Consider the following 26,338-nt stretch of genomic DNA (forward strand, 5'->3'; position numbering starts at 1 on the left):
CTCATTTATAATATAGAAATAATACCTGTCTTGTCTACCTCATTAAATTGCTACATGGATTAAATAGAATGTATGAAAAAGCACACAGAGCTTAATTCTAAAGTGCTACATCTATTATTATGATCATGATTATCATAACATACTTATTGTTACTATTATTATTTTTTTAAAGATTTATGTATTTATTTATTCAGAGAGAGAGAGGCAGAGGGAAAAGCAGGCTCCATGCAGGAAGCCTGACGTGGGACTTGATCCCGGGTCTCCAGGGTCACACCCCAGGTTACAGGCGGCGCTAAACCGATGCGCCACCAGGGCTGCCCTGTTACTATTATTATTAACAAGGGAAAGTATGAGAGAGGACTGCACTACTTATATTAATCTTCTGCACATCTAGTCCCAGCATGGAATGAATGGATTATAGGGAAGAATACTGGGATAGTTTCTCTCACTGTAGGTGTACAAAGCATTGCTTTACATTATTTTAATTAATTCAAATAGCAGACATATTTACATTCAAAGGTAAGTACTCAAAAGCTAAATATAAATGTTTGGGAATTATTTTACTTTGGATTATGTATCCCTCCATTGGTGCAAATAATCAAGAGTTGACTTTACATAAAGTCAGAGAAAACAGGTGTATGTAGGGCATGTAGGGAAAAGGAAATTTGTAGTGAGATGTGTGTTTGCTCACTCAACACAGCAATGCTATTCAGGAGGAGAACTTGCTTTTCTGAGAGTAGACTCAACAAAGTATGGCATTCAAGGCACTATGATAAATGCTAGGGACACAAAGATAAATTAAACATGATTTTTAACCTTACAGTCTAGCAGCTAAAGCAGACATATATGCTGCCAACTAGAAGAGCTCATAAGCAGCCTATAGAAGACTGAAACAACTCACTGGCTCAGTCTACACTTAATCTAGTTGCACTCACTACGAAGGAATATGCTCCAATATAGCACATGTCAAAATTAACTAAAAACAAAACAAAACAAAACAAAAAAACCCCAAAGGATATTAGTTTTTCTTTCCAAAATTAAGAATAATAAAACCTTAAATATCAGTGACAAGCAGAAGTTAATTTTTAATATTATAGATAAATATTACTATATTTACTTCTATTATCACACAAAATGTTAAAATACAACATATTTAAAACTCACTTTTGTACCAGGAGGCAGTCCTTCTAGCTCTTTAGGCTTTATAAATGTCCGATGTTGGGTCTTATGATCCAGTTTCTCTTTGCAGGTCAAAAATTGTAGTCGGCATTTGGTACAACGATGAACTCCTTTTTTCTGTTTACAAAAAACATAAAAAATACTATCAGAAATAAGTTCTACCACCACAAATCCTGGGACCTGAAGTTGCTCTTAATTGTAATAGCTAAATAATTTTTAAAAATCAGTATTTTACCATATCCCATCATAAATAATACCAAAATATTATTTCATTTTTAGAAACACTGTTTGCATTAATATATGGGTTTCAAAAGTATTTGGGGGGTGCCTCCAGTCTCAGTCAGTAGAACATACAACTCTTGATCTCAGGGTTTTATATTTGAGCCCCACATTGGGTGTAGAGATTAGTTAAAAGCAAAATCTTTAAAAAACAAAGTATTTGTTACCATATAGGCAATCAAAATGAAAATTTCATCACTTAGGTTCAAGTGTGATCAGTCCTATACCTTTGTAGTGTGAAAGCTTTTTAAACTAAATTAGAAGTATTAGCCATTAAGTACATGATACTGTGAATGTGATCCTAGAGAAGACCAAGTTATTTTTAATTTTTAAAGATTTTTTTAAAATTTTTATTTATTTATGATAGTCACAGAGTGAGAGAGAGAGAGGCAGAGACACAGGCAGAGGGAGAAGCAGGCTCCATGCACCAGGAGCCCGATGTGGGACTCGATCCCGGGTCTCCAGGATCACGCCCTGGGCCAAAGGCAGGCGCCAAACTGCTGTGCCACCCAGGGATCCCCTATTTTTAATTTTTAAAATTTATATTTGTTTCACAAAAAATTGAAATTCCTAAAACCAAATTAATTAATTTAAATTTAAACAGACACAGTTGGCTAGTGGTTGTGATATTGGACAGCATGAGTGTAGAAGTACAAATCAGAACTGATCCCAATCTACTGTCAGAGAACCCCTTGACTAGGTCCCTTCTCAGACTCAGGCCTATTATTTTATTGATGGGAAACAGAACCCAAGAGAAATCTAAGTCATTTGCTTACAGCTAGTTGGTCTTCTACTATATATTATCAATTGCAATCTTTATGTATACAGTCTCATTAATTAAGCAGTTACTGTTACACAGCAGGCACTTGATAAAATAAAAGTTCTTTAAAAATTTCAAAGCAGGGCAGCCCTGGTGGCTCAGTGGTTTAGCACCTCATTCGGCCCAGGGCGTGATCCTGGAGTCCCGGGATCGAGTCCCACGTCAGGCTCCCTGCATGGAGCCTGCTTCTCCCTCTGCCTGTCTCTCTCTCTCTCTCTCTCTCTCTCTGTCTCTCATGAATAAATAAATAAAATCTTTAAAAAATTTCAAAGCAATATAGAAATATGTTTGTATAATACTACTTTAATTTCATTTTAAAGACAATTTCAGAAGTATGGTGCATTAGATCATATCATAGGTATAGGCAATGTAAACAGATTCACCTCATACGTGCTCAAAAGAGAGAAGAGGGGAAAAAGATCTCAGTCAAGAAACAGATAGCAAGATTACAAGATAGATAGAAAATTCCCCAAAGTACATTTTCCAGATGTCTTTTCTCTGCCTATACCTATACCTCATTCAGCTTCATGATTTAAATAGTATCTATCTAGCTGCCTACTCAACATCACTACTTGACATCTAATAGGCATTTCAAATCAACATGGACAAAACTGAACTCTAGGTTTTCCCCCATCCACCTTGCAAAAAGAAAAAAAAAATCTGTTCCTTGCCTAGTTTTCCCAATATCTCAGCATATGGGAACACCATTCTTAGCAGTGGCTCAGGGCAAAAGAACTTGGTTACTCTTAACTCTAGTCTTTATTTCAAACTTCACATCCATCAACCCATTAATAAAACCTGTCGGCTTCACTTTCAAAAACAATCTTTCCACTTCTTATAACCTTTTCAGCCACCTAATCAGTCCAAGCCACTTACCTGTACTCTGGCAACAGCCTCCTGCCTTCTCCTGGTTTCCACCCTCTCCTCCTAACAGTCTATTCTCTCCATAGCTGCCAGAGTCATCTCTCACATGCTTAAAGCCTCTAATGGCTTTCCATACCACACCAAAATCCTAACTCTGGCTCACAAGACCCTACACTATCTGCTTTGCATTCTATTGGTACAATCTCATTTCCTACTACTCTTCTTCCCACTTGTTTACTATGCTCCTTCCCACTCCTTCAACACCTAGATATATGCTCACCTCACTGCCTCCTTAAAATTCCCTCTCCTTGGAATGTTTTCTCCCAGATATCCACATAGCTAACCCTCTTATTTTCTTTGGAAAGGCTCTCTTTGGCCACCCCATATAAAAAACAGAAACAGCTCCTTCACCTCCGAAGTCCTGGCACTTTCTACCCTCATGTGTTTTCTTCCCATGGTATTTACCACCAACTGGCATACATATACTTTCTCCACTAGAACACAGATTCCAGAGGGCATAAACCTTGTTTCGTTCACTTCTGCAGAAACAGTCCCTGGCATATATTAAGCACTCAATAAATAAATATTTGTTAAATAAATAGTGGGGAAGACAGTAAGAGATTGAGAGTGTGCACATGAGAAGCAGGCACAATTTAACTAGTTCAAAATGTCTGCCATTTCATTCAATAAGCATTTCCCCAGAGCCCTGAGACGGGAGACATTAATCTACTATTCCCTTAGTTGGACTCAAGTCTTGCATATCACTCTTATGCATGTAATTCTTGAGATGTGGTAAAGAAGATAGATAATACATTACATCTTAAAATAATATGACATTCAACAAAAAATTGGTGATCTGTTCCAGGGATAGAGAATAACCTGTCTGAGTTTAACTTTCTGACAAATATACTGTATTGTATGGGTGATTTGAAGAATTTTCAAGGCTAATTCTGACTATATCTCCTTTAGATCTGCTTTAATGTCAGTGAAGGATATGGCTCTATAGTAAAACCTTGGGCTTTAAGTCTATTTTTGGCTCTGCCATTTATTAGAGAATGTGACACTGGGCAAGTAACTTACTCTCTATAAAGCTTTGTTTCCTCATCGATGAAATGAAAATGATCACATACCTGCTTTGTAGGGTAGTTGAGAGGACTACCCTACAAAGTAAAAACACTGTGCAAGTAAAAACACTATCATATGGCCAGTGATTAGTATATATTAACTACCTATGATCTTTATAAAGATCAAATAACAATATTTAACATATATAAAATCATTCTTCTTAAAAGTTGTACAAACTGTATTTGTTAGCTCTAAAATCACTTGAGACATGATAATACATCATTTTTAGGAAAAGATTACTAAAGTCTTCAAAAAGAATAAAATGAGCCATACATTCAATAAATTCCTATTATCTAAAATCACACTTATATTACCTCAATTACAAGTTTATAATTCTGCTTACCTATGGTTTTTGAATCTTTTTAAAAAAATACTTTATTTGAGAAAGAATGTGCACAAGCATGAGAGCACAAGTATGGGGAGCAGCAGAGGGAGAGGGAGCAGCAGACTCTTCACTGAGCAGGGAGCCGACACAGGGCTTGATCCTGGGATCGCGGGTTCAGGACCTGAGCTGAGGGCAGATGCTTAACTGACTGAACCACCCAGGTGCCCTGGTTTTTTAGTCTTTTGTGAACAACTGTGTAAGTTGCAAGTACCTTGAAAAATGCCTGATGATCCTCCTGATTAATAAAGTTTCTCCTCTGTTGACTGCTGATTGCCTACCTCTTAGGTACTCCAAACTCACAAAAACTGGTCACCAATGGTCTGTCAGTAGTCCTCAAGACTACTCCCAGGTTTCGTCAATCAGGAGAACTTATAGGACTTAGAAGTTATACTCGTAGATATGATTTATTCTAGTGAAAGGATACAGAGCAGGATTAATAAAGGGAAAAAAATGACTGGGTGGAGTGTGGAAGACAGTGGCACCAGTTTCCAAGTGCTCTCTCCCAATGGAGTTGCATAGGACATGCCTTAATCAATCCCCCAGCAACTAACTGCAGCAACACGTACGAAGTGCTTTTTACCAGGAAAGTTCTCTTGGGTCTAAGAGGCCAGGATTTTTTTTTACAGGGTTCAGTCACTAAATCTTCAGTCTCCCAGAAGAAAAGCAGGTGCTCATCATAATCATACTTTTTGTACAAATGATCTAGAACAGTGGGTACGATATGGCTCAAGGTTCCAGGCACATAAAGCATTAATCAACTAATAGCAAAGGCACAGTTTCCAGAAATTAGCCAAAGGCCAATTATGCAAGTAGATCCTTCTGAAAATGTACATGAACAATTCAGACCTGCTGGGTTAACTCTTTACGATACATACATGGCAAGTTAAGACACACAATTCAGGGTATGAAGAGTGACTACAGATCAGGTAAACCACTTAAGAGACATAGTCCACACAGTGTGCATATCCATCTCTTTCTCACCTTTCTAAGGATACTATTATTCTCCCTACATCTATATTTCTCTCTGGAGCTTAGGAAAGCATGGCAGAAAGAATTAGGTTAAAACCCTCATAATGAAATAGTTAGATCTACTGTTTTACATCTCATTCTTCCTTTCAAAATCAAAGGTCAAAAGAAATAGAGCACCAACACCAGCATTTTCTGAACTATTTCTCAAGAAATGTTAATAAGTATTATGCAAATAGGTAAATAAGTCTTGGGAACAATATATAAAATATCCCTTTCCTTAGAGATTTATGAAGTTTTCAAGCATATTAAAAGCCCTAATTTTAAAAATAAAAAACTGCTACTTTTGTAAATCCAGCCATCTAATGAATTTCTTTTTCCAGGAGCGATTTTAGAGTGAAACATCTATTAACATCTGATGGAACACTGTTGGGGAAACTCTAGAATAGAAAGATTTTGCCAGAGGTTCTTAAGGGTGAGATGGCATATAAGCAGTTGGAATCACCCCAGTCATATCATAGGTGATCCTGAATGTATCTGGATTTTTTACTTTTATAATTTTTTTCAATTAACAACTACAAGTTGATTTCATGATCATCTAATGACTGGAACTGAAAACAATGTTAGCAGTAGTACTGAGTAAACTGGCCACGACAATGCAAACAATAATAAGAAAATGTAATGAGCTGATCAGTGAAGAGACAAAACTTGATTACATAATCACATTAGTAAACTCAGTGACTTCTAATTTTGCCAAAGGTACCACTGCTCTTTCAAACACTCAAAAAATAGGCTTACTGTTTCATCAGAGTTTTCAGCCTAACTAAAGGATGGTCTACTTGTGTCAGGAAAAGACCCAGTAAGAATAAAATGAGAATTCAAGAGAAAGGTGCAAGTACTAACAGTGGTATCCCAGAAATTACATAGCAGAACTGGCAAAAGTCATCCAGGAAACAAGTTATAACCTAAATATAGTTCTCTGGCATAGTTCACATATCTAGAAGTAAGTGTCATTGCTATTTCCTTTGTCACTGGTTGCTACAAAAGACCATTCTGGGTTGCTAATGACAACCACATGTCTTTTCATAATAAAAAGTGAGCTAGAAAGTAGAAATGAAATTTGAAGAGAAGCAGAGGGAAAAAAGATTGAGTCCTCAATCTTTTCTTCCCCAGTTCAAACATATCCCTTTCCCTGCTCTTAATTATCAAACAACCTTCAAAATCATTCCCATTCTCAGGATGCCTGGGCGGCTTAGTGGTTGAGTGACTGTATTTGGCTCGGGGGTGTGATCCTGGGATTCTGAGATCGAGTCCTGCACTGGGCTCCCCACAGGGAGCCTGCTTCTCCCTCTGCTGTCTCTGTGTCTCTCATGAATCAATAAATAAAACCTTAAAAAACCTTTTAAAAATAAAACCTTAAAAAAACCATTCTTATCACTCTTAGACCCCTGAAATATTTTTTTTAAAGATTTTATTTATTCATGAGAGACCCAGAGAGAGAGAGAAGCAGAGATACAGGCAGAAGGAGAAGCAGGCTCCATGCAGGGAGCCCGATGCAGGACTCGATCCCAGGACTCCAGGATCATGCCCTGAGCCAAAGGCAGGGACTAAACTACTGAGCCACCCAGGGATTCCACCCCCCCCCTGAGATATTCAACTTAAAAAATATTTTGCTTGGGGATCCCTGGGTGGCTCAGCGGTTTGGCACCTGCCTTTGGCCCAGGGTGTGATCCTGGAGTCCAGGGATCAAGTCCCGCGTCAGGTTCCCGGCATGGAGCCTACTTCTTCCTCCTCCTGTGTCTCTGTCTCTGTCTCTGTCTCTCTCTCTATATATGTATGTCTAAAATAAATAAATAAATAAATAAATAAATAAATAAATAAATAAATAAATATTTTTTTGCTCATCTTCCTTTTTTCCCTCCACTCTAGGGTTCCTATTTCTACCTATCTTTCCAAATCTTCACTAGTCAACAGCCTCATCACCACCAGGAAGCAAACAAAAGAAGTGGAAGTTTCACAAGTTATTCAGCAAAAAATATAGATTAATTGTGTCATTTAGAACCACTTAACTTTGTTTTTAGAGCAAATCTAACCAATCCTCAAAGTTTTATATACCTACCTTTTTACAACAACAAAATGAACCAATAACTGCTAAATCTCACCTGATGCTTCATGTAATGATTCATGTAGGGAGTTGCCATTCTACTAACTTTGAGGCAAAATGGACATAGCAAATTCTTAGTGTTTTCATGGGTTGATCTAAAATGACTTTCTACATCAGAAAATGTTGATGATCTAAACTGGCACACCTAGAAATATAAAGAAGGTTTAGTTTAACTTGAAAGTTTATAACTGATACACAATTACATCAAAGTAGCAATGAAGAGTCATTTGCTTAGAGGAACATTATGCTCTACAAATTCATCTCTGTTGCCTATACAACCAAGAATTCTATTGCTGAAAATACCAAGTATACTCTTTGAAATAGAAAAGTTATCTTTCAAAGTTTAGGGATATATTCCTAAATATAACTTAGCATTTCCTTTTTCTTTTTCTTTTTTTCTTTTTTCTTTTTTGCATTTCCTTTTTCTTTTCAGATCTACTACTCCCCCCACCATCTTGCTTGAATTTTCAAACTGTGACACCTCTTGTCCTAGAAAGTTTTTCCTGCTATTAAAATAGACCATTCTTAAAAAAAAATAGACCATTCTTTTCTTTGGATTTTAAATACTATCCAGGCTCTGACAGAGGCAATTTTTCTTATCTTGCTATCTTTTTGGGAACCACTTCAAATTCTGGAAAAATACTGGTCCCAAAGCATTTAGTTGAGTTCCCCACAACTAATACCATTTCCTATTTTTCTGCCATGTCTATATTCTTCTCTATATGGTAAGAAGATCCATATAGAGCAGGGCATTTTGTTTGTCTAGTACAGGGATCAGTGAACTATGGCCTCCTGTCCAAGGCCAAGCCACCATCCCCACATATAAGAGTTATATCAAGGGAGTTTCCACTATTGAAGAGGGTCTTCAATTTTAGCAACTCATTTTATTCAAATGGTTAAAAAATTCAATAGATTAATACTATTTTGTGGCACATGAGAGTAAAACAAACACCTAAGTAGATGATAAAATGTATGTATACCTGGCAAATATATGGCATTTCACCAGGTTTATGAGTGTCCTTCATATGTTGCAAAAGAGCATGTTCCGTTTCAAATGATAATTCACAGATTTTACAAATAGCTGAAAATGGAAAAAAAATACATTATACAATTTTAAAGATGTATATAAATAAAAGATTCCTTTTGTACATACAACAACAGCAATAAGTAATAATAGTAACAGTGGTGCTGGTTCCAACAGTTATATGGCTGTTAACTCTGTAGCGTTGTTCTATGGACCTTACTTATATTAACTTACTTAATTCTCATGCCATCTCTGACAGAGTACTGCAACTTTACCCCCATTTTGCAGATGAAGAGCCTGAGGCACAGAAAGATTAACAGCTTGTCTGAGATCTTGCAGCTATATTAAGATGCAGAACTGGAATTTAAATCCTAGCTAACCCCAGACTCTGATTTTTAACTATCATCACAATTACTTTTCTTATTAGAGTGTAAATCAAGGCCAATGATTTCATAATTGCAAACCAGGGAATCTGAATTTTCTTTTTTTTAATTTTTTTTAAAATTTTTATTTATTTATGATAATCACAGAGAGAGAGAGAGAGAGAGAGAGAGAGAGAGGCAGAGACACAGGCAGAGGGAGAAGCAGGCTCCATGCACCGGGAGCCCGACGTGGGATTTGATCCCGGGTCTCCAGGATCGCGCCCTGGGCCAAAGGCAGGCACCAAACCGCTGCGCCACCCAGGGATCCTGGGAATCTGAATTTTCTAACTTAGCCCCCTGCATACAATGAATGCATGTGTTATACAAAGGAAGTTTCTATTTACAAGAGGGACTTCAATTTTAGAAAGCAATTCTATTGAAAAGTTTATACAAGTTAAAATTTGTTTTTCAACTGTGCCTTCAAATCCAAAGTCTATTTCTTATTCTTAGGATTCTTCTCAGAATTCTTAAGGATTCCTCATAGCTTAGATGCTAGTAATATTTTTATAGTAAAATCATTACTGTTCAAGACTTCAATAAAACTGTGACTTACTAGAAAACTCATGGGGAGTGTGAGTACTCTCAATGTGACACTGCAACTGGAATGGTGTAGGATATTGACGGTAGCAGTGCTGGCAGGTGGTATGATTTTCCCAGCTCTCACTGTTCTGCTTCTCAAGTTCCAAATGGTGTTTCATGTGGTTCATGAACCTATAAATGATTGTCAACAGATGCAAATATTCAGATTTATAACCAAGGAAAAAAAGTCACAAATAAGGATTTGAACCTAAATGTTAAAAATGCAGCTGTAGTACTCAAAATAGTATCTCCAAAGCCGTAAAGTCCTCTAGGACAGTGTGCAATTTTAATTTTTTAAAAAGATTTTTATTTATTTACTTGACAGAGAGCACACAAGCAGGGGTAGTAGCAGGAAGAGGGAGAAGCAGAATCCCCAGTTAGCAGGGAGCCCGACTAGGGGCTTGATCCCAGAATCCTGGGATCATGACCTGAGCTGAAGGCAGACGCTTAACCAACTGAGCCGCCCAGTATCAAAAAGTGATCACTTTCATTAAATGGCTCAGTAATCATTTTTCTTTGTATCTTCATTTTAAAATAAGCCATTGATATAGTTCCTATGAAATACCATTACTTTGCTATAACTTTTCATTATTTCAGATTTTAAAAAATTTTGTTAAGAACAATAGGCTTGGGGGTGCCTGGGTGGCTCAGACAGTTAAGTGTCTGCCTTTGGCTCAGGTCATGATCTCAGAGTCCTGCTTCTCCCTCTTTATTACTTCCCCCTGCTCCTGCTCTCTCTTAAATAAATAAAATATTAAAAATAGAACAAGTTTCATTTCCATACATGAAGTAGTATTTACATTTTAAAATAAAATCCTTAAAGAAAGAAAACCCTACCACCAAAAACAGGTACAGAGTCATAAGAGAAATCTTTTATTTTTTAAAGATTTTATTTATTTGAGAGAGAGGAGAGAGCACAAGCAGCAGGAGTGGCAGAGGGAGAACCAGGCTCCCTGCTGAGCAAGGAGTTCAATGTGGGGCTCAATCCCAAGACCCTGAGATCATGACCCGAGCCTAAGGCAGATGCTTAACCAACTGAGCCCCGCAGGCACCCTGAGAAAAAACTTTTAAAGGCCTTAAAGGCATACAATAAGTTTCAGCTGCTTAAAAGACAAATTAGTATTTTTATTTGTGTTTTGGTTTGTAAATCTGTGTAAAAGCAATTTAAAAGAACTTTTTGTTTTATTTAATGATGCTTGTTTACTGTGAGCACAAACACTGCATTTTTCACAGAACACAACCTCTGAAGCATAGTCCATTTTTTAGCTTTACATTCTGCTGTGTCAGATTCTAATAGGTTTCTTATGAGAAGGAACTAAGACCTTTCAATGGAGGGGGTAAAATATAAAAAGGCAGATCTATTTCAGAGGGCTTGTCGAAACTTTTTACTGAATTTCAAAGTAAAGTTACTCAAATTAACCTTAATAATGAGTCAAATATTGTTATTCATTATGCATCCCTAAAGGATATAATCTTGAAGTGATTATGTCATCAACCTAGATAGCAATTATAACATGCAGGCTTTAACATTTATCTTTTCACATCTCCTGCTTATAGTACACTTTTTTTTTAAGATTTTATTTATTCATGATAGACACACAGAGAGAGAGAGAGGCAGAGACACGGGCGGAGGGAGAAGCAGGCTCCACGCAAGGAGCCCGATGTGGGACTCAATCCTGGGACTCCAGGATCACGCCCTGGGCTGAAGGCAGGCGCTAAACTGTGGAGCCACCCAGGGATCCCCATGGTACACTTTGAAATATCTTTTTTCCTCCTTTAATTTTTATTAAGTTGGCACCACACCCAATGTGAGGCTTGAACTCACAACCCTGAGATCAAGAATCACATGCTCTGCCAACTGAGCCAGTCAGGTGCCCCTTCCTCCTTTAATCTTAACATCATCTCTATTAAAATATTTAAAAAAAAAACTAGTTTTGCCTAAATATTTACATATAATGATCATGGGCCATTAAACTTTCAGCTCACAACTTAATAAATAAAATCTGTTTAGAACTCATTAAACTCAACAGCAAAGAAACAATCTAATCATGAAATAGGCAAAAGACATGAACAGAAATCTCACAGAGGAAGACATAGACATGGCCAACAAGCACATGAGAAAATGCTCTGCATCACTGGCTATCAGGGAAATACAAATCAAAACCACAATGAGATACTCCCTCACACCAGAGAGAATGGGGAAAATTAACCAGGCAGGAAACAACAAATGTTGGAGAGCATGTGGAGAAATGGGAACCCTCTTGCACTGTTCGTGGGAATGTGAACTGGTGCAGCCACTCTGGAACACTGTGTGGAGGTTCCTCAAACAGTTAAAAATAGATCTGCCCTACGACCCAGCAATTGGACTGCTGGAGATTTACCCCAAAGATACAGATGAAGTGAAACGCCAGGACACCTGCACTCCAATATTTATAGCAGCAATGTACACAATAGCCAATCTGTGGAAGGAGCGTCGGTGTCCATCGAAAGATGAATGGATAAAGAAGATGTGGTCTATGTATACAATGGAATATTATTCAGGCATTAGAAACGACAAATACCCACTATTTGCTTTGACGTGGAGGGACCTGGAGGGTATTATGCTGAGTGAAATAAGACAATCAGAAAAGGACAAACATTATATGGTCTCATTCATTTGGGGAATATAAAAATTAGTGAAAGGGAATAAAGGGAAAGGAGAGAAAATTAGTGAAAATATCAGTGAGGGTGACAAAACATGAGAGACACCTAACTCTGGGAAATGAACAAGGGGTAGTGGAAGGGGAGGTGGGCGGGGGGTTGGGGTGACTGGGTGATGGGCAATGAGGGGGGCACTTGGCGGGATGAGCACTGGGTGTTATGCTATATGTTGGCAAATTGAACTCCAATAAAAAAAAATTTTAAATCTGTTTAAAGTGATCTGTTAATTAACTAGCTATTTCTCAATTATTACACTGCCCCCAATCAGCAGTGCACATTTGTCAAACCAGCAGATGGAGATGTGGGAAAAAGCAACCCCCTCACAAAGCTATTCTCAGAATAAAATAGCCCTATCTGGTTTTAGTGACACTTAATGTAGGAAAAAATGATCCTACGATATCTTCACAGGGCAGAGAGTAGAAATCTTGAACTATTAGCTTCTATCATCCTCTAAAACTATTGATTTGCCACCCTAGATTTTACTATTAAGGTAAAATGTTATTTAACACATATTAACATCTTAGTTACCCAGTGTATATTGTTGAGGTTTTATTTACTAACCAGTATGTCAGAAATGCTACAAAATTTCTAAATGTTATAAAATACAGTTAGCTTAAAATTTCTAAATATTCTGGTAGTCTAGAAATCTGTAGCCAATCTTTTGGGATAAAAACAAAAAAAAGGAGATTTCATGTTTAATATTAAATGGAATAATCTTGGAGGAAAAACTAAAAAGCTACTGCTGATAAGAATTTCTAATATCATATGTCTAACATTTAAGTATAAGGAACTTAAACAGTGACCCACTTTTCTCAGAATTTTACCAAATTTATTAATTTAATTTCCTGATATATTTTACTGTAAAAAGATAAACATATGGAAGCAGGTCAGAGGGTTCTATTTTAACAGTGTTTCAGTGTTATATCTCAAAGCACAATTATCTTTTGTTAAGCTACTGGGCCATTAGCAATTGAAGGCTGTTAGGGCTTGATAAAAGGAGATAAAGAAGTATGAAAACTCATATGAATAACATATGTAAAAGATCTCCAAACACTATAAAGCATTACTACAAAGGTAGCATCCATAATTGTTTTAGGTTTATGTTACAGTGTATTTCAGGGTTTTTCTATGTACTTCATTTTGGACTTAAGAATTCATCAGTAAATAAAATAAATTCTAGGCTTAGAAATGACCTATAGCATACTTAAGAATGCTAGTTACAAAGGAAAGTCATCAAGGGTAAATATCTTGAAAAATATCAATATGTCCTGTTACTTTGCTCTGGTTACTATCTTACTTAGGACAATAGATACGTAATATGCCATGTTACTCAAAGAATACAAAGTAGAAATTCCTAAAATGTAAAGCATACATGCATAAATCTCCAAAATCTTTAAAATTGAGAACTAAATCTCTACTTTTAAAATGTGTTAAATCATAAACTCAAAGCAGACATGCTTCATAAACTAGTACTTCTCTAAAGAAGATCATCTAAAAAAATCACTTTCTCTGCAAGGTAAATGTGGTCAAAATGATAAATATGAATTGAAAAACTGGAGCATTAAATAAGACTAATATGGAAGAGCTCAAATTGGATATGGTAGCTCTTCCTGTGATAGGAAAAGTAGATTCAAAAGAAGCTAACTAATAAAATACCTCATTGAAAATTCTGAGTTCAATGATAGAGAAAAGTGATTTTTCTCTGAGTTAAAATAAATTTTGCCCCTTCTTAAGCTGTATTAAAGAAATACAACTAAGTGGATCCAAGTGTCAAATTCTTAAAATACAATAAAAGACAAAAGCTTTGACATTATAATCTGCCTTTATTCTATCTAGAATAGCACAGGAAAATAAAGACATATTTACATCAGCAGCATTCCAATTTTCAGAGAGAAAGAGAAATAAGTGTTTACATACCTAATGTTGTTTTTAAGAACTTTCAAGCAACTGAAGCATTTAAAGGTTGTGTAAGTCTTCTGTTCATCATCCACAGCTCCTTCATGTCTTCCATAGTAAAAGTCACTAACTAACATAATTAATTTTCCTTTCTCTGCACCAGTCTTATTTTTATTTTCAGTAATTTCAAGTTCTGCTTTAATCATTTCCAAAAATTTATTTACCATGTCTGGACAACAACGCTGAAAGAGAAAAAAAATATATGTAAGTTTTACTAGGTCTCTTTAGAAAATCAGATACCAAAAAAAATGATTCTGTATTTATAACTAGGGCCAGCTAATGTAAAAATATGCTTGGCAAGATATCTGGGGAGAGTCACCAAAATGTTGGCTTCTTTCTTTATAGTCTAAAAAATTCCAACAATAAACATCTATCTTAATAAGGAAATAACTTCAAAAACAAATTAAAAACATAAAACCAGGGATGGCTATATATCTAACATTATTTTCCTTGTAATTATAATTTTCAGATATAAATAGTTAATAATTTGATCCTTGGCCAAAAATCATTCATTTCATATCTGTTAAGATACAGCTTAAAAGGAAAGGTAGTTTTATATGCCATTATGTACATGCTAAATTATCAAATAATATAGTAGTATTTTGTTTTTGTTTTTGTTTTTTTAAATTTTTTTCTTATTTTATTTATTTATGATAGGCATACAGTGAGAGAGAGAGAGAGAGAGGCAGAGACACAGGCAGAGGGAGAAGCAGGCTCCATGAACCGGGAGCCCGACGTGGGATTCGATCCCGGGTCTCCAGGATCGCGCCCTGGGCCAAAGGCAGGCGCTAAACCACTGCGCCACCCAGGGATCCCTATAGTAGTATTTTGGTAAGGCCTGGTTGAAACTAGACTTTGAGCACAGATAACCTGCCATTCCCCAGACTCAAGGTAATGGAAAACGTATGGGACACAAAAAAAGAAGCATTAGTTACAATTTAAAAACTTCAACACATTCTACCTAGAATGCTGAAATATGTGAAGGGGAAATCTACCTCATGAATAAAATCAAGACCTCATACAAACTGACCCTAATATGGAATACTTTCATAAATAAACTTTTAATTTTTGAGGAGATAAAACTGTTCATTTAATGTATACAATTTTCAGTTGTGGAATTTCTCTAGAAGAATTCTTTGAGAATAACCAGAGAGCAAAAATATAAATTTCTCTAAAACCCCAAACAACAGGGATGCCTGGATGGCTCAGCGGTTGAGCATGTGCCTTTGGCTCAGGTCGTGATCCTGGAGTGCCGGGATTGAGTCCCACATCAGGCTCCCTGCAAAGAGCCTGCTCCTCCCTCTGCCTATGTCTTTGCCTCTCTCATGAATAAATAAATAAAACCTTAAAAAACCCAAACAACATGCTCACAATGCAACCACAAAGTGAAAATCTTAGAAAAATAAAGCACAACAAAAAACTGTGACAGAATCAAGACCAATTAAATCTATCCTATCAATGAATACAAATAGGTGGATTTAACTCCGCTACTGATGAAAGAAATTTCACATAGGATTACAAAAGAAAAATGATTATGTAAAAGCAAGAAATATATCAAAAACAAAGTGATTTGGAAGGCTTGAAAATAAAAAGATAATGAATATAACAGGCAAATGGTAATAATGAGAGAACAAGGATTGTGAAATTGATGTCAAACATAATAGAATCCAGGCCAAAAATGGAACACTTCATAAGAATGCTAAAGGATACATTCACAATGAAGTTAAAAGAGATAGGTCCAACAGATCTATTTATTACCCTAAATAGTAATGGGTATAAAACAGAATTGGAAGATATCAAGGAAAATATTGCTAATTTGAGACTGAAGCTTACTCAAAAAATGACAGAGCAAGTAGATGAATATAAGATACAGCAACCTCAATAACATATTAGTATGTTAGATCTGATAACTATCAAATACCATACTCTAAAAACAAAAAACACCCCTTATTTTCAAGTTTCTATATAACATCCAAGAAAACAGCCCATACGGTTTTCAAAATGGGGAGGAAAATGTGGGAACCTGGGCTTTGCTTTGCCATCAAAGTGATTGAGGTTTGAATCTCAGCTATACCAGTTAATTGGCCATAAAGCAAGAAGAAAAAGATCTGGCCTAAAGAATTTCCTAAGGATTAAATGAAATAAAACTTCAAAGCTTAGTGCTGTGTCTTAGATGGATAGGATGTTCGACTTACATTCTAAAAATTCTTCCTTTGGATGAAAATATTATCTTTGTGGTATACCAATCTACTTATTTATAACAACAGCAAAAGATCATTCACAAATAATCTAAAATTCACATTTTTTTTCAAAATGGAAATCCTGACATTATATAAATGTAACTGATACATATGAAAATGCATAAGCTAAAATGTAAAAGTCCCATATAATTTTAACTACTAACAATGCTACAAGAAATAAAAACTACATTTTAGAGAACATTTGTCATTTTCTTCAGGTGCAGAAATATATATAATATGCTATGATTTGTGTATAAAATAGATGCAAAATAAGAACATTCATGTGTGCCTATATATTCAGAAATTAAGTCAAAAATAAAACAAGTTAATAAAAAAATGATTTCCTTTGCAAGTTGTATTGGGAACTAGACAAATAGGGTGGGATTCTTTTTTTTTTAATTCATGAGAGACACACAGAGAGAGGCAGAGACATAGGCAGAGGAAAAAGCAGGCTCCCTGTGGGGAGCCTGGTGCAGGACTCGATCCCAGGACCCCAGGATCATGACCTGAGCCAAAGGCAGACTCAATCACTGAGCTACCCAGGCATCCCATGGGGTGTGATTCTTGACTGTCTACCTTCTTTTTTATTTAAAATTTTTATTTTAATTCAAGTTAGTTAACATACAGTGTTATATTAGTTTCAAGTGTACAATATAGTGATTTAACACTTCCATACAATACCTGGTATTCATCACAAGTGCACTCCTTAATCTCCATCATCTATTCTACCCAATTTCCCCCCTCCCCTCTGGTACCATCAGTTTGTTCTCTATAGTTAGGAGTCTGTTTCTTGGTTTGTCTCTCTTTTTCCCTTTGCTCATTTGTTTTGTTTCTTAAATTCCACATATAAGTGAAATCATATGGTATTGGTCTTTGAGTTATTTCACTTAACATTATACTCTGATTCCATCCATGTCATTGTAAATGCCAATATTTCATTTTTTATGGCCAAATATTCCATTGTGTATATATTCCACATCTTTATATCTTTATTCATTCATCAATTGATGGACACTTGGGCTGCTTTCATGTCTTGGCTATAGTAAATAATGCTATGAATATAAGGGTCCATGTATCTCTTTGAATTAGTATTTTTGTAGTCTTTGGGTAAATACCCAGTAATGCAATTGCTGGGTGTAGGGCAGTTCTGTTACTTTTTGAGGAACCTCCATACTGTTTTCCACATCAGTTTGCATTCCCACCCATAGCACATGAGGGTTCCTTTTTCTACACATCCTTGCCAACACCTGTGTTTTTTGTGTTGTTGAGTTTAGCCATTCGGACAGGTGTGAGGTGATATCTTATTGTAGTTTTAATTCGCATTTCCTTGATAGTAAAGGATGACGAACATCTACCTTAACTTCGTATACTTTCTGATTCACATGACTATATTACCCTTCCCACCAATTAAATAAAAAACCAAATTACTCAGCCCTTTCTTTTCTCTTTCCATCTATGATGCAAAACATAAATACATCAAGTATCTCTATACAATATTAGTTAGACAGGAAGATTGAAAACACTGGTAGAATTTTATATAAAACCAAAACCCCGGGCAGCCCGGGTGGCTCAGTGGTTTAGTGCTGCCTTCAGCCCAGGGTGTGATCCTGGAGACCCGGGATCGAGTCCCGCGTCGGGCTCCCTGCATGGAGCCTGCTTCTCCCTCTGCCTGTGTCTCTGCCTCTCTCTGTGTCTCTCATGAATAAATAAAATCTTTAAAATAATAAATCAAATATAATTTTACTCAAGAATAAAGTAACTGTATTTGGAATTTTACACTTTTCTTTCTACATTTTTTTGTAAAATGCTAAATTTCAATGAAAAATTTGCCAATCTTGAAACAGCAAGCAATAACTTTTCCTAAGTTGCTTCTTTGCCTTGCACTCTTCTTATCCCCTCTTTCCTGAATATAATCTGCATTGCCTTTTCTCTTGCCTCCTTTCCCACTTCCTGCCATTTATATTGGGCATGCAAGAAGAATACAGACTACCTTTCCACAGACACACAGAACACTGCAATATCTTCTAAAATATTTTAAGTGGAGTAATACCTAGACCTTATACTTTATTAGTACTTTGAAAATTAGTACTTTGAAAATTACATTAAGAGCTTCCTACACCAACATAAAGCTAGAATTTATATTATAACTATATACTGGATTGAGTTAATGCTATCATTTCTTGTGAAATGCTCCACCATTAGGAGTTTGTGTCTGAGTGTTAGACATCAAAATGTAAGACTAAGATTTTGAATAATGTGACATGCATATGTCACCAAACAAAAAATAACTTTAAAAGAAAGGAATTTTTAGGTTACAGGAAAGATTAAGCACCAAACAAAATGCCTGTCTTACAAGAAGCTTGAAGAATGGCATGACCTAGTCAATAAAATATTCTGATTAATACATTATTTTCATTAAAAGCTAAAACACAATATGCAAAGAGATTCTTTTTTTTTTCTTTAAGTAGGTCCACCCTGGGCATGGGTCCACCCAATACAGAGCTCGAACTTACCACCCTACCCAAGGGCTTACCTCAGCCAAGATCAAGAGTCAGACATTTAACTGACTGTCTCGCTCAGGCACCCTACATATATATAGAGATTCAAATGCCACATGTGTGTGCCAGCTGCCTGGGGATCCTACCGGACAAAGGTTGCAGCTCCTGCATGACTCGGTGGCTGTGGTGTGCAGGACTCACTTATCTGGGAACCATTTGGAGTTGAATAAACCACCCCTGGACCATTTTTGCTGGTTGGGGCAAATGATTTTACAAATGAGACTTGCCCAGAGATCTGCCCGGCAATGGCAAAATGCCAGAAATGGAGAGAAAGAAATGTTAAGATCTGAGAAATAAATTATTTACCTAGGAAAGCTCCAACATCTGCAAATACTCTTAGGGCTGTCACTAAGAGAAACACCGGGCTTTTTACAAAGTCTCCTAGATATAATACTTTAAAGAGGTCAGAGATAGGGAAGATCCCTTCTTCACTTAGGTCTATTTCTTCCATTTCTTAAAGTACTATATACTGTGTTTAATGTATTTTCTCAAGCCTCAGAGAGATCAATGACAATCACATCTCTCAGACAAAGCAACAACTAAAGCTTTGATCTAGCATCCTTAGTTTTAAAGCAACTCCCACACAGTCAATTTCACCTTACTTTGGCATCCAGTTCCAGAAAATGGATATTTTTACCCATAATTTTATGGTTGATAAAGCTATTTTTACATCTAATAAAATTATCAAGGATTACTTGGTATTTTCTAATACTCATCCCCAAAATATATGCATATACTATCGTACATGTAAGCCTAATTTTTAAGATTTCATGATTGGGAAAGATTTTAAAATCTTATATAAAGATAGTCATCATGAATATCAATTTTTACTTAAGTTATATAGAAATACCAAGGAGAAGATTTCTTATCTAAATACCTGGACAAACTAGCATTTACTATATTCCAATCTTTAGTCTTTTCAGAGATTTGTCAATATTTTTAAAAATCAACCTTTGAAAAAGATTTACCTTCATGTGATATTTCAAAGGATCCAGAAGATTAAACTTCACATTGCACTTTGGACAAGATCTTAGAAAAGGTGTTCCAGTTTTATGGGGAGATGAGGTATTTGTACCTAAAATAGATTAAGGACTTTTAAGGCTCAAATTCTTTTTTAAACATTAAATAACCAGTAATAAAAGTTTAAAAATTCATCACAATTTCTAAAATTTATGTATAAATAATATAATTTCTATTTTATATGCCAGATTTGTATTTACCTTTTGATATCATAACATGGGAAGATGTCGCCGGAGGAGAGTTAGTTAAAGACAATGAAGCACAAGGACTTATTTCAGAAACACTTTCGTTGGTCTTTGGCTTTTTTGGAGTAACACTGTTTACTTTAGAAGCAGAAGAACGTTTTAATATAGGTAGAGTCTGATCTATACCTACAATATTTAAATAGTGGGAGAAATATGTGTAAATACTTTGGTATAGAACACTGCTTACAAATGCTACTAAAATGGCTTTATATTTGAATTCAAGTAAAAACGTTTTGGAGCTAAATTAAATAATCTAATTAGATAATACAAATGACTGAATGATAAAAATTTATATGATCAAAAAACTTATAAGATCAATAGGTAGAAAGAAATTGTACAACAGCTATCTTGAACTACACGTATTTGAACAATTCACGAAATAAACTTTTTAATATAAGAAAACTCTAAAAATACTTTCAAATAAAGAAATATATATAGGTATCATAAAAGAAGTCAGACCAAAAGAATCCTAAGCAAAAAAAGAAAAAAAATTAAAGCACAAAGAATGTTCTTTTTCTTGTTATCTTTTGTTATTTTTATTTTTTTACAAAGAATGTTCTAAACTCAATTCCCACAAATGAATTTATCTTTAGATGCTCAAATACATTTGGCTTTGAGAACAAAAACAACCTTTATTCTAAAAATTTGGAGAAACCCTTTAAGATACTTAAAAAAAAAACTTAAGATGTCTAATGGAAAACTCAAATTGGTTCTTTTCCCACTTATTAACAATATGATGGGTTTAAATTTTCTGTTTATTCCTTATGAACAAACAACTAATCTTGAACAATACTTTGCTCATTCATATGAAAAGGTTTAAAAAGCTAGTAATGGTCTTCAAACTATATTCCTGAGGCAGATAGAAAAACTCTTCTTTTACCTTTGTTTTAAAAAATTAGACTTTTTGAGGAGATTTCATTACTACATAGTTCTGAGCTTGAAAACCATCACTTTAAAGGCTAAAGGATCATGTAATTCAGGGCATTTGCAAGACAAGTGGGCATATTTAGGTAATAACCAGACATAGCAAAAGTCTTTTTGAAAATAACACACAATTGTACTTTGTGATATTCTAAAACTGCACATCAAAAAAAATAAAAATAAATAAGAAATAAATAAAAAATAAATAAAAAATAAAACGGCACATCATATCATATTTTAATGCTTCCAACTGTACACTAAGAGAAGGAATAGAATAGAGAAATACAAGGAAGATGAGAGCATTGTGGGCTCCTCTGTCAAATCTGTGTTTTATTCTTTGAGATACCACAGAAATGATTTTTCTCCATCTTCAAGGACATGGTTACTGACAGCTATACTGCAGGCATTTGGGACTGATTCTGTGTAATCACTAACATTCCTAGATGCTTAGGTTACCAATGAGTACTGGTATTTTGGCAACTAGTTATCTCGCAGGCTGTATAGTAAAAATAGACTGTTGTGTATATAATTTTTAAAACCATGAGTGAATCTCCAAGTTAAATAAAATCACTCTGAGCTCAATAGTTTTAAATTTTAACCCTTTAACTTGTTTATCTCTATTGCCTCCGGCTTGTGCTGTCCACTATTTTCAACAGTGCCAGTAAAAACCCTATTCTCCTTCAAAATCAAGTTCAAATCAAACCTTCTCCAAGAACTTTCTGTGATCATCCTTGACAGGAGTACATTAAGCATGTTTCTGAACACATAATACATATTACCATTCTTAATTATTATTCTAAGAACTGTTTATTATCAAATCCTTTAAAGGTTTAATGCATTTTTCATTTGTCACTTATCTCATTTGAGCCTCAAAACAGCCCTGAGATAAGTAGAGCAAGAATTAAAATTATATCTTCAAATGGACTTCAGGTCTGGAGAATGAATGTATTACCTGAGAAAAATAAAAGCACATATTTCAATAAAATGAGAAAATTGAAGTGTAAAGAGGTGACTTGATAAAGGCTACAAAAATCTTTAGGATGCAGGCTCAAACCTACACCTTCCTAATCGACTGTCACCCTATTTACCATCAAGGCAAAGTTCCACTCCCTGAAATACAACAACTTAGAGAGACAGTAGGCCTCACTGTCATTACCGGGTAGAATCTTCAATAATTCAGACTTTTTCTATGAATAATGATCATGTACTTTATAAAATCAAATTTCAGACTACTTTACCTCATCGTTTATTTTGGTTCTTGGCTATTTTACAGACTAGATAAGTGACATGTAGATAAGTAACAACCCACATTTATCAAAGTGGGAAAAAGTATTTTTGGCAAACATATCACTATAATTTTTTTTCTATTTTGATTTGGTAAATATATATGAATTTATTAGTAAACAATTTAAACATTAAAAAATTCTATGTACATCTGTCCATTTAGTGAAATTTAACAAATTTACTAATATACTAACAGCAATTGCTTTGATTATGGGGAATTTTTCTACTAAATAAAATTCCTTCATGATATACTAATTTATTTCAAGTTAATGAAGAACTTTGTTATTGTACACAAAGAATTGTAATTCTTCAATTGAAAATTTTCATTATTCTTTCAATGGATCTTTGCTATGTACAAATTACTATTTTTATAATATTCCCTTTTTATAAGAATACTCTTTAATCATACTTAATTATCATATCAACATAATTTATTTGGAAAGAAAGACACTAGCCTATTTAAAAAATAAACTATAACCATGTACTTTTACTCATATTCATGGCCTTCTAAATGATTAATACCTTTTTTTAATAGTTTTAGGCCACCAGGAGACTGCCTAGACTGACAGAAATTATATTAAGATTTTTCAGCCCATGGCTGGTTCCAAGTGAGAACGAGCTCAAGAAATACATGTTAGCTAACTTAATAGAAAGAAATACAACATCCTATTATTAAGTAGAAATTTATAGAAAAAAAATCACACAAGAAAGGCATTCATGGTTTATAGCTTCTATCTTACGGTATATGGAAAAGCTTAACATGAAGGTATGGGTTTTAAAATAGAAATGCATTCCACAATGTATATTCATCAGGTTTCTTTTTATTATATTCAGAAAAGTGCTAAGCCAAACCTTCTATATAAACTGTTGATCCCTCTTGAGACAATGGAATTGTATCCTGGGTCAAGTCAAACAGTAAATCTGAAGAATCATCCGATTCAACTTGCGACGAATTCTTTGTAAAATCCTGTAAAAAGTTGTATTTTGTTTCATAAACTTTTATAAAGGTAAACTTAACTATATGACAATACTATAAAGATAACACCTTAATAATTTAATTATTAATAAACTATAAAACACTGAGATAATTATTACTCTCAAAATTAGCATTTAGCAGGTATGGGTTATATGGGAACTCTGGATTACTTCTGTAATTTTTCTATAAATCTAAATTTAATTTGAAATTAAAAGTTATAATTAAAAAATAATCACAATATTATTGGCAAAGTAGACATTTTGGTACAGCTTTTCTGCAAGAAAATTTTGGCAATATCTTATCAAGGGCTTTAAAAAGTTAATATCCTTTATTTAAAAAGATTTTGCTTTTTATCTGTTTGGCAGAAAGAGCAAGAGAGCACAAGCAGGGGGAGCAGCAGAGAGAGAGAAAAGCAGACTCCCCACTGAGCAGGGAGCTGGACTCAGGGCTGGGATCATGACCTAAGCTGAAGGCAGATGCTTAACTGACTGAGCCACCCAAGTGCCCAAGTGCCCAAAAAGTTCACATCCTTTGACTCAAATATTCCACTTACATGAATTTATGTTAATGAAATGAAAATATTTAATGGAGAATTATTTATAATAGGAAAAAATAAAAACCTGTATGTCCAACAATGGAGGAGAAATTGTTAGATAAATTAAATGATAGACTAATGTAACATCATGCTTTTGAAAAATAACCAAAAACAAATAAAAATGTTTCCAATATAAAATTCAGTGAAAAAAAGAACAGATATCTGTGTATGAAATAATTCTAATTGATATATTCTATACACTCTAACCATCTGCAAAAAACAAAATCGAAGTACAATATGTATCATTTTCTGTTTCTTTTCTAAATACCACCCCCGTACATAGTACCTTTACAATAGGAATATAAGGCTTTTGCTTGCATGTTTTGTGCTTACAAGTTGAGAAAAATCAGGTTTTAAGAATTTTACTTTATTAAATTTTCTGTTTACATGGGTTTAGTAAGAAGTTATGGAGGCACATACTAAACTGACCCAAACCATTCCACTCCTAGAATTTGAGCGTAAAACAGATTTCTGCATTTGAGCCTTGACATATTTTATATAACATGGCTATATGACTCGATAATGGCTTTATGACTTAACTGTACCCAAGCATAATCTTCCTGCAAGGTACATATTTTCTCTAAATATTTGCACTTAAAAATGGAAAATATTCACTAGCAATTCTCCAAACAGCTCTTTCACAAAAGTTCCTCCAAATAAAGTTAATATTTTAAACCTTTTCCTAGGTGATAACTCTGGCCAATTAAGTATCACCATTTCAGAGAGTAGACATATTATTCAACAAATAACTTATTAAAATAATTCTCCAGTTGGGAATTTTTTATATCTCACAAGATAGTTCAGAAAGATAACAAATAGAACAGCGAGGTACAAGAAGCAAAAGACTGGGATTAAAAGACCTCTATTTAGGGATGCCTGGGTGGCTTAGTGGTTGAACGTCTGCCTCTGGCTCAGGTCGTGATCCTGGGGTCCTAGGATTGAGTCCTGCATTGGGCTCCCAGGAGGGAGCCTGCTTCTCCCTCTGCCTATGTCTCTGCCTTTCTCTCTGTCTCTCATGAATAAATAAAATCCTTAAAAAAAAGACCTCCATTTATTTAACTGTGGAGCCTTGGGCCATTCACTTCTGAGATTCAAGTTTTCACCTTTCCAACTGAAATAACAGCCATCAATTACTGTCTATTTAAAATGTACTTGACTCTTTTACAGTACATGTATTATATCAAGTAGTTATCACAACAGTACTAATAAAGACCTAATATTATTTCCTACTTTATAAATAGGTAAACTAAAGTTCAATAAAGTTAAATAAGGTTCCCAATACAACCCAGCTTGTTATTGATGCTAAAGCTGGAATTAGAACCGAGGTTGGCTTGATTATAAAGCCTGGGTTCTTGGGATACTTGGGTGGCTCAGTGGGTTAATCATCTGACTCTTTTTTTTTTCTCTAAGGAGGCTCCGGGCATGGAGATCACGACCTGATCTGAGACTAAGAGCCAGAAACTTAACTGACTCAGGCACTCAAGGCATCCGTCCCACCTGATCTGAGATCAAGATCAAGACCTGATCTGATCTCAGGGTCCTGAGTTCAAGCCCTATGGGCATGGAGCCTACTTAAAAAAAAAGCCTGGGCCCTTAAGCTATATCACACTGACATTAAAAGGGACAATAATAATCTTCTAGACTGCCCTAAAGAGTTGTTGTGGTAAAAAGAAGAAAAAAAAGCTTAAAATTTTCAGAGAAAATTTCCTTACATAGGATTTTCAATTTATTTGAAAATATAGATCGGTCATTCTCCACCCTGGCTCACATTAGAATCACCTAGAGAGTTAAAAAAAATATATTACGCCCAGACCTCACCCCAGATCAAATGACAAAAACCTGTTTTTAAAGGTCTGGTGGACTGGGAAATTGATTGGGGAGCCTGGTTTAAACAACCATGCCAACAAAAACAAAAAGTCCTGAGTCTGAATGAGCTCTAGTTTCTAATTTTTTAAATATGAAAGATACTACCCCCTCCATTGTTCTCCTTCCCTAGGTCCAACGTAGGACCTAATAATTTTCATCTGTCTCCATGT

The 26,338-nt window shown here is 35.1% G+C and overlaps 1 protein-coding gene across 4 annotated transcripts in view; it reads right to left on the reverse strand.

Moving 5' to 3' along the window:
• The window catches only part of ZNF280C (zinc finger protein 280C), a 77,330-nt gene that overhangs the window by 29,647 nt on the left and 21,345 nt on the right, over positions 1-26,338 (reverse strand). For all 4 annotated transcript variants that reach the window (XR_005985741.1, XM_041742146.1, XM_041742144.1 and 1 more), the window contains exons 7-14: positions 23,584-23,698; positions 20,482-20,652; positions 20,230-20,336; positions 14,425-14,645; positions 9,782-9,939; positions 8,763-8,863; positions 7,781-7,927; positions 1,165-1,296 (exon numbers count right to left, since the gene is read on the reverse strand). Coding sequence is in view for 3 of the 4 variants with exons in the window: in XM_041742146.1 (XP_041598080.1) it covers positions 1,165-1,296; positions 7,781-7,927; positions 8,763-8,863; positions 9,782-9,939; positions 14,425-14,645; positions 20,230-20,336; positions 20,482-20,652; positions 23,584-23,698 (1,152 nt within the window). In the remaining variant the exon portion in view is untranslated. The remainder of the gene's footprint in view (positions 1-1,164; positions 1,297-7,780; positions 7,928-8,762; positions 8,864-9,781; positions 9,940-14,424; positions 14,646-20,229; positions 20,337-20,481; positions 20,653-23,583; positions 23,699-26,338) is intronic.

The sequence above is a fragment of the Vulpes lagopus genome, chromosome X, assembly GCF_018345385.1.
Source record: "Vulpes lagopus strain Blue_001 chromosome X, ASM1834538v1, whole genome shotgun sequence".
Lineage (NCBI taxonomy): Eukaryota > Metazoa > Chordata > Mammalia > Carnivora > Canidae > Vulpes > Vulpes lagopus.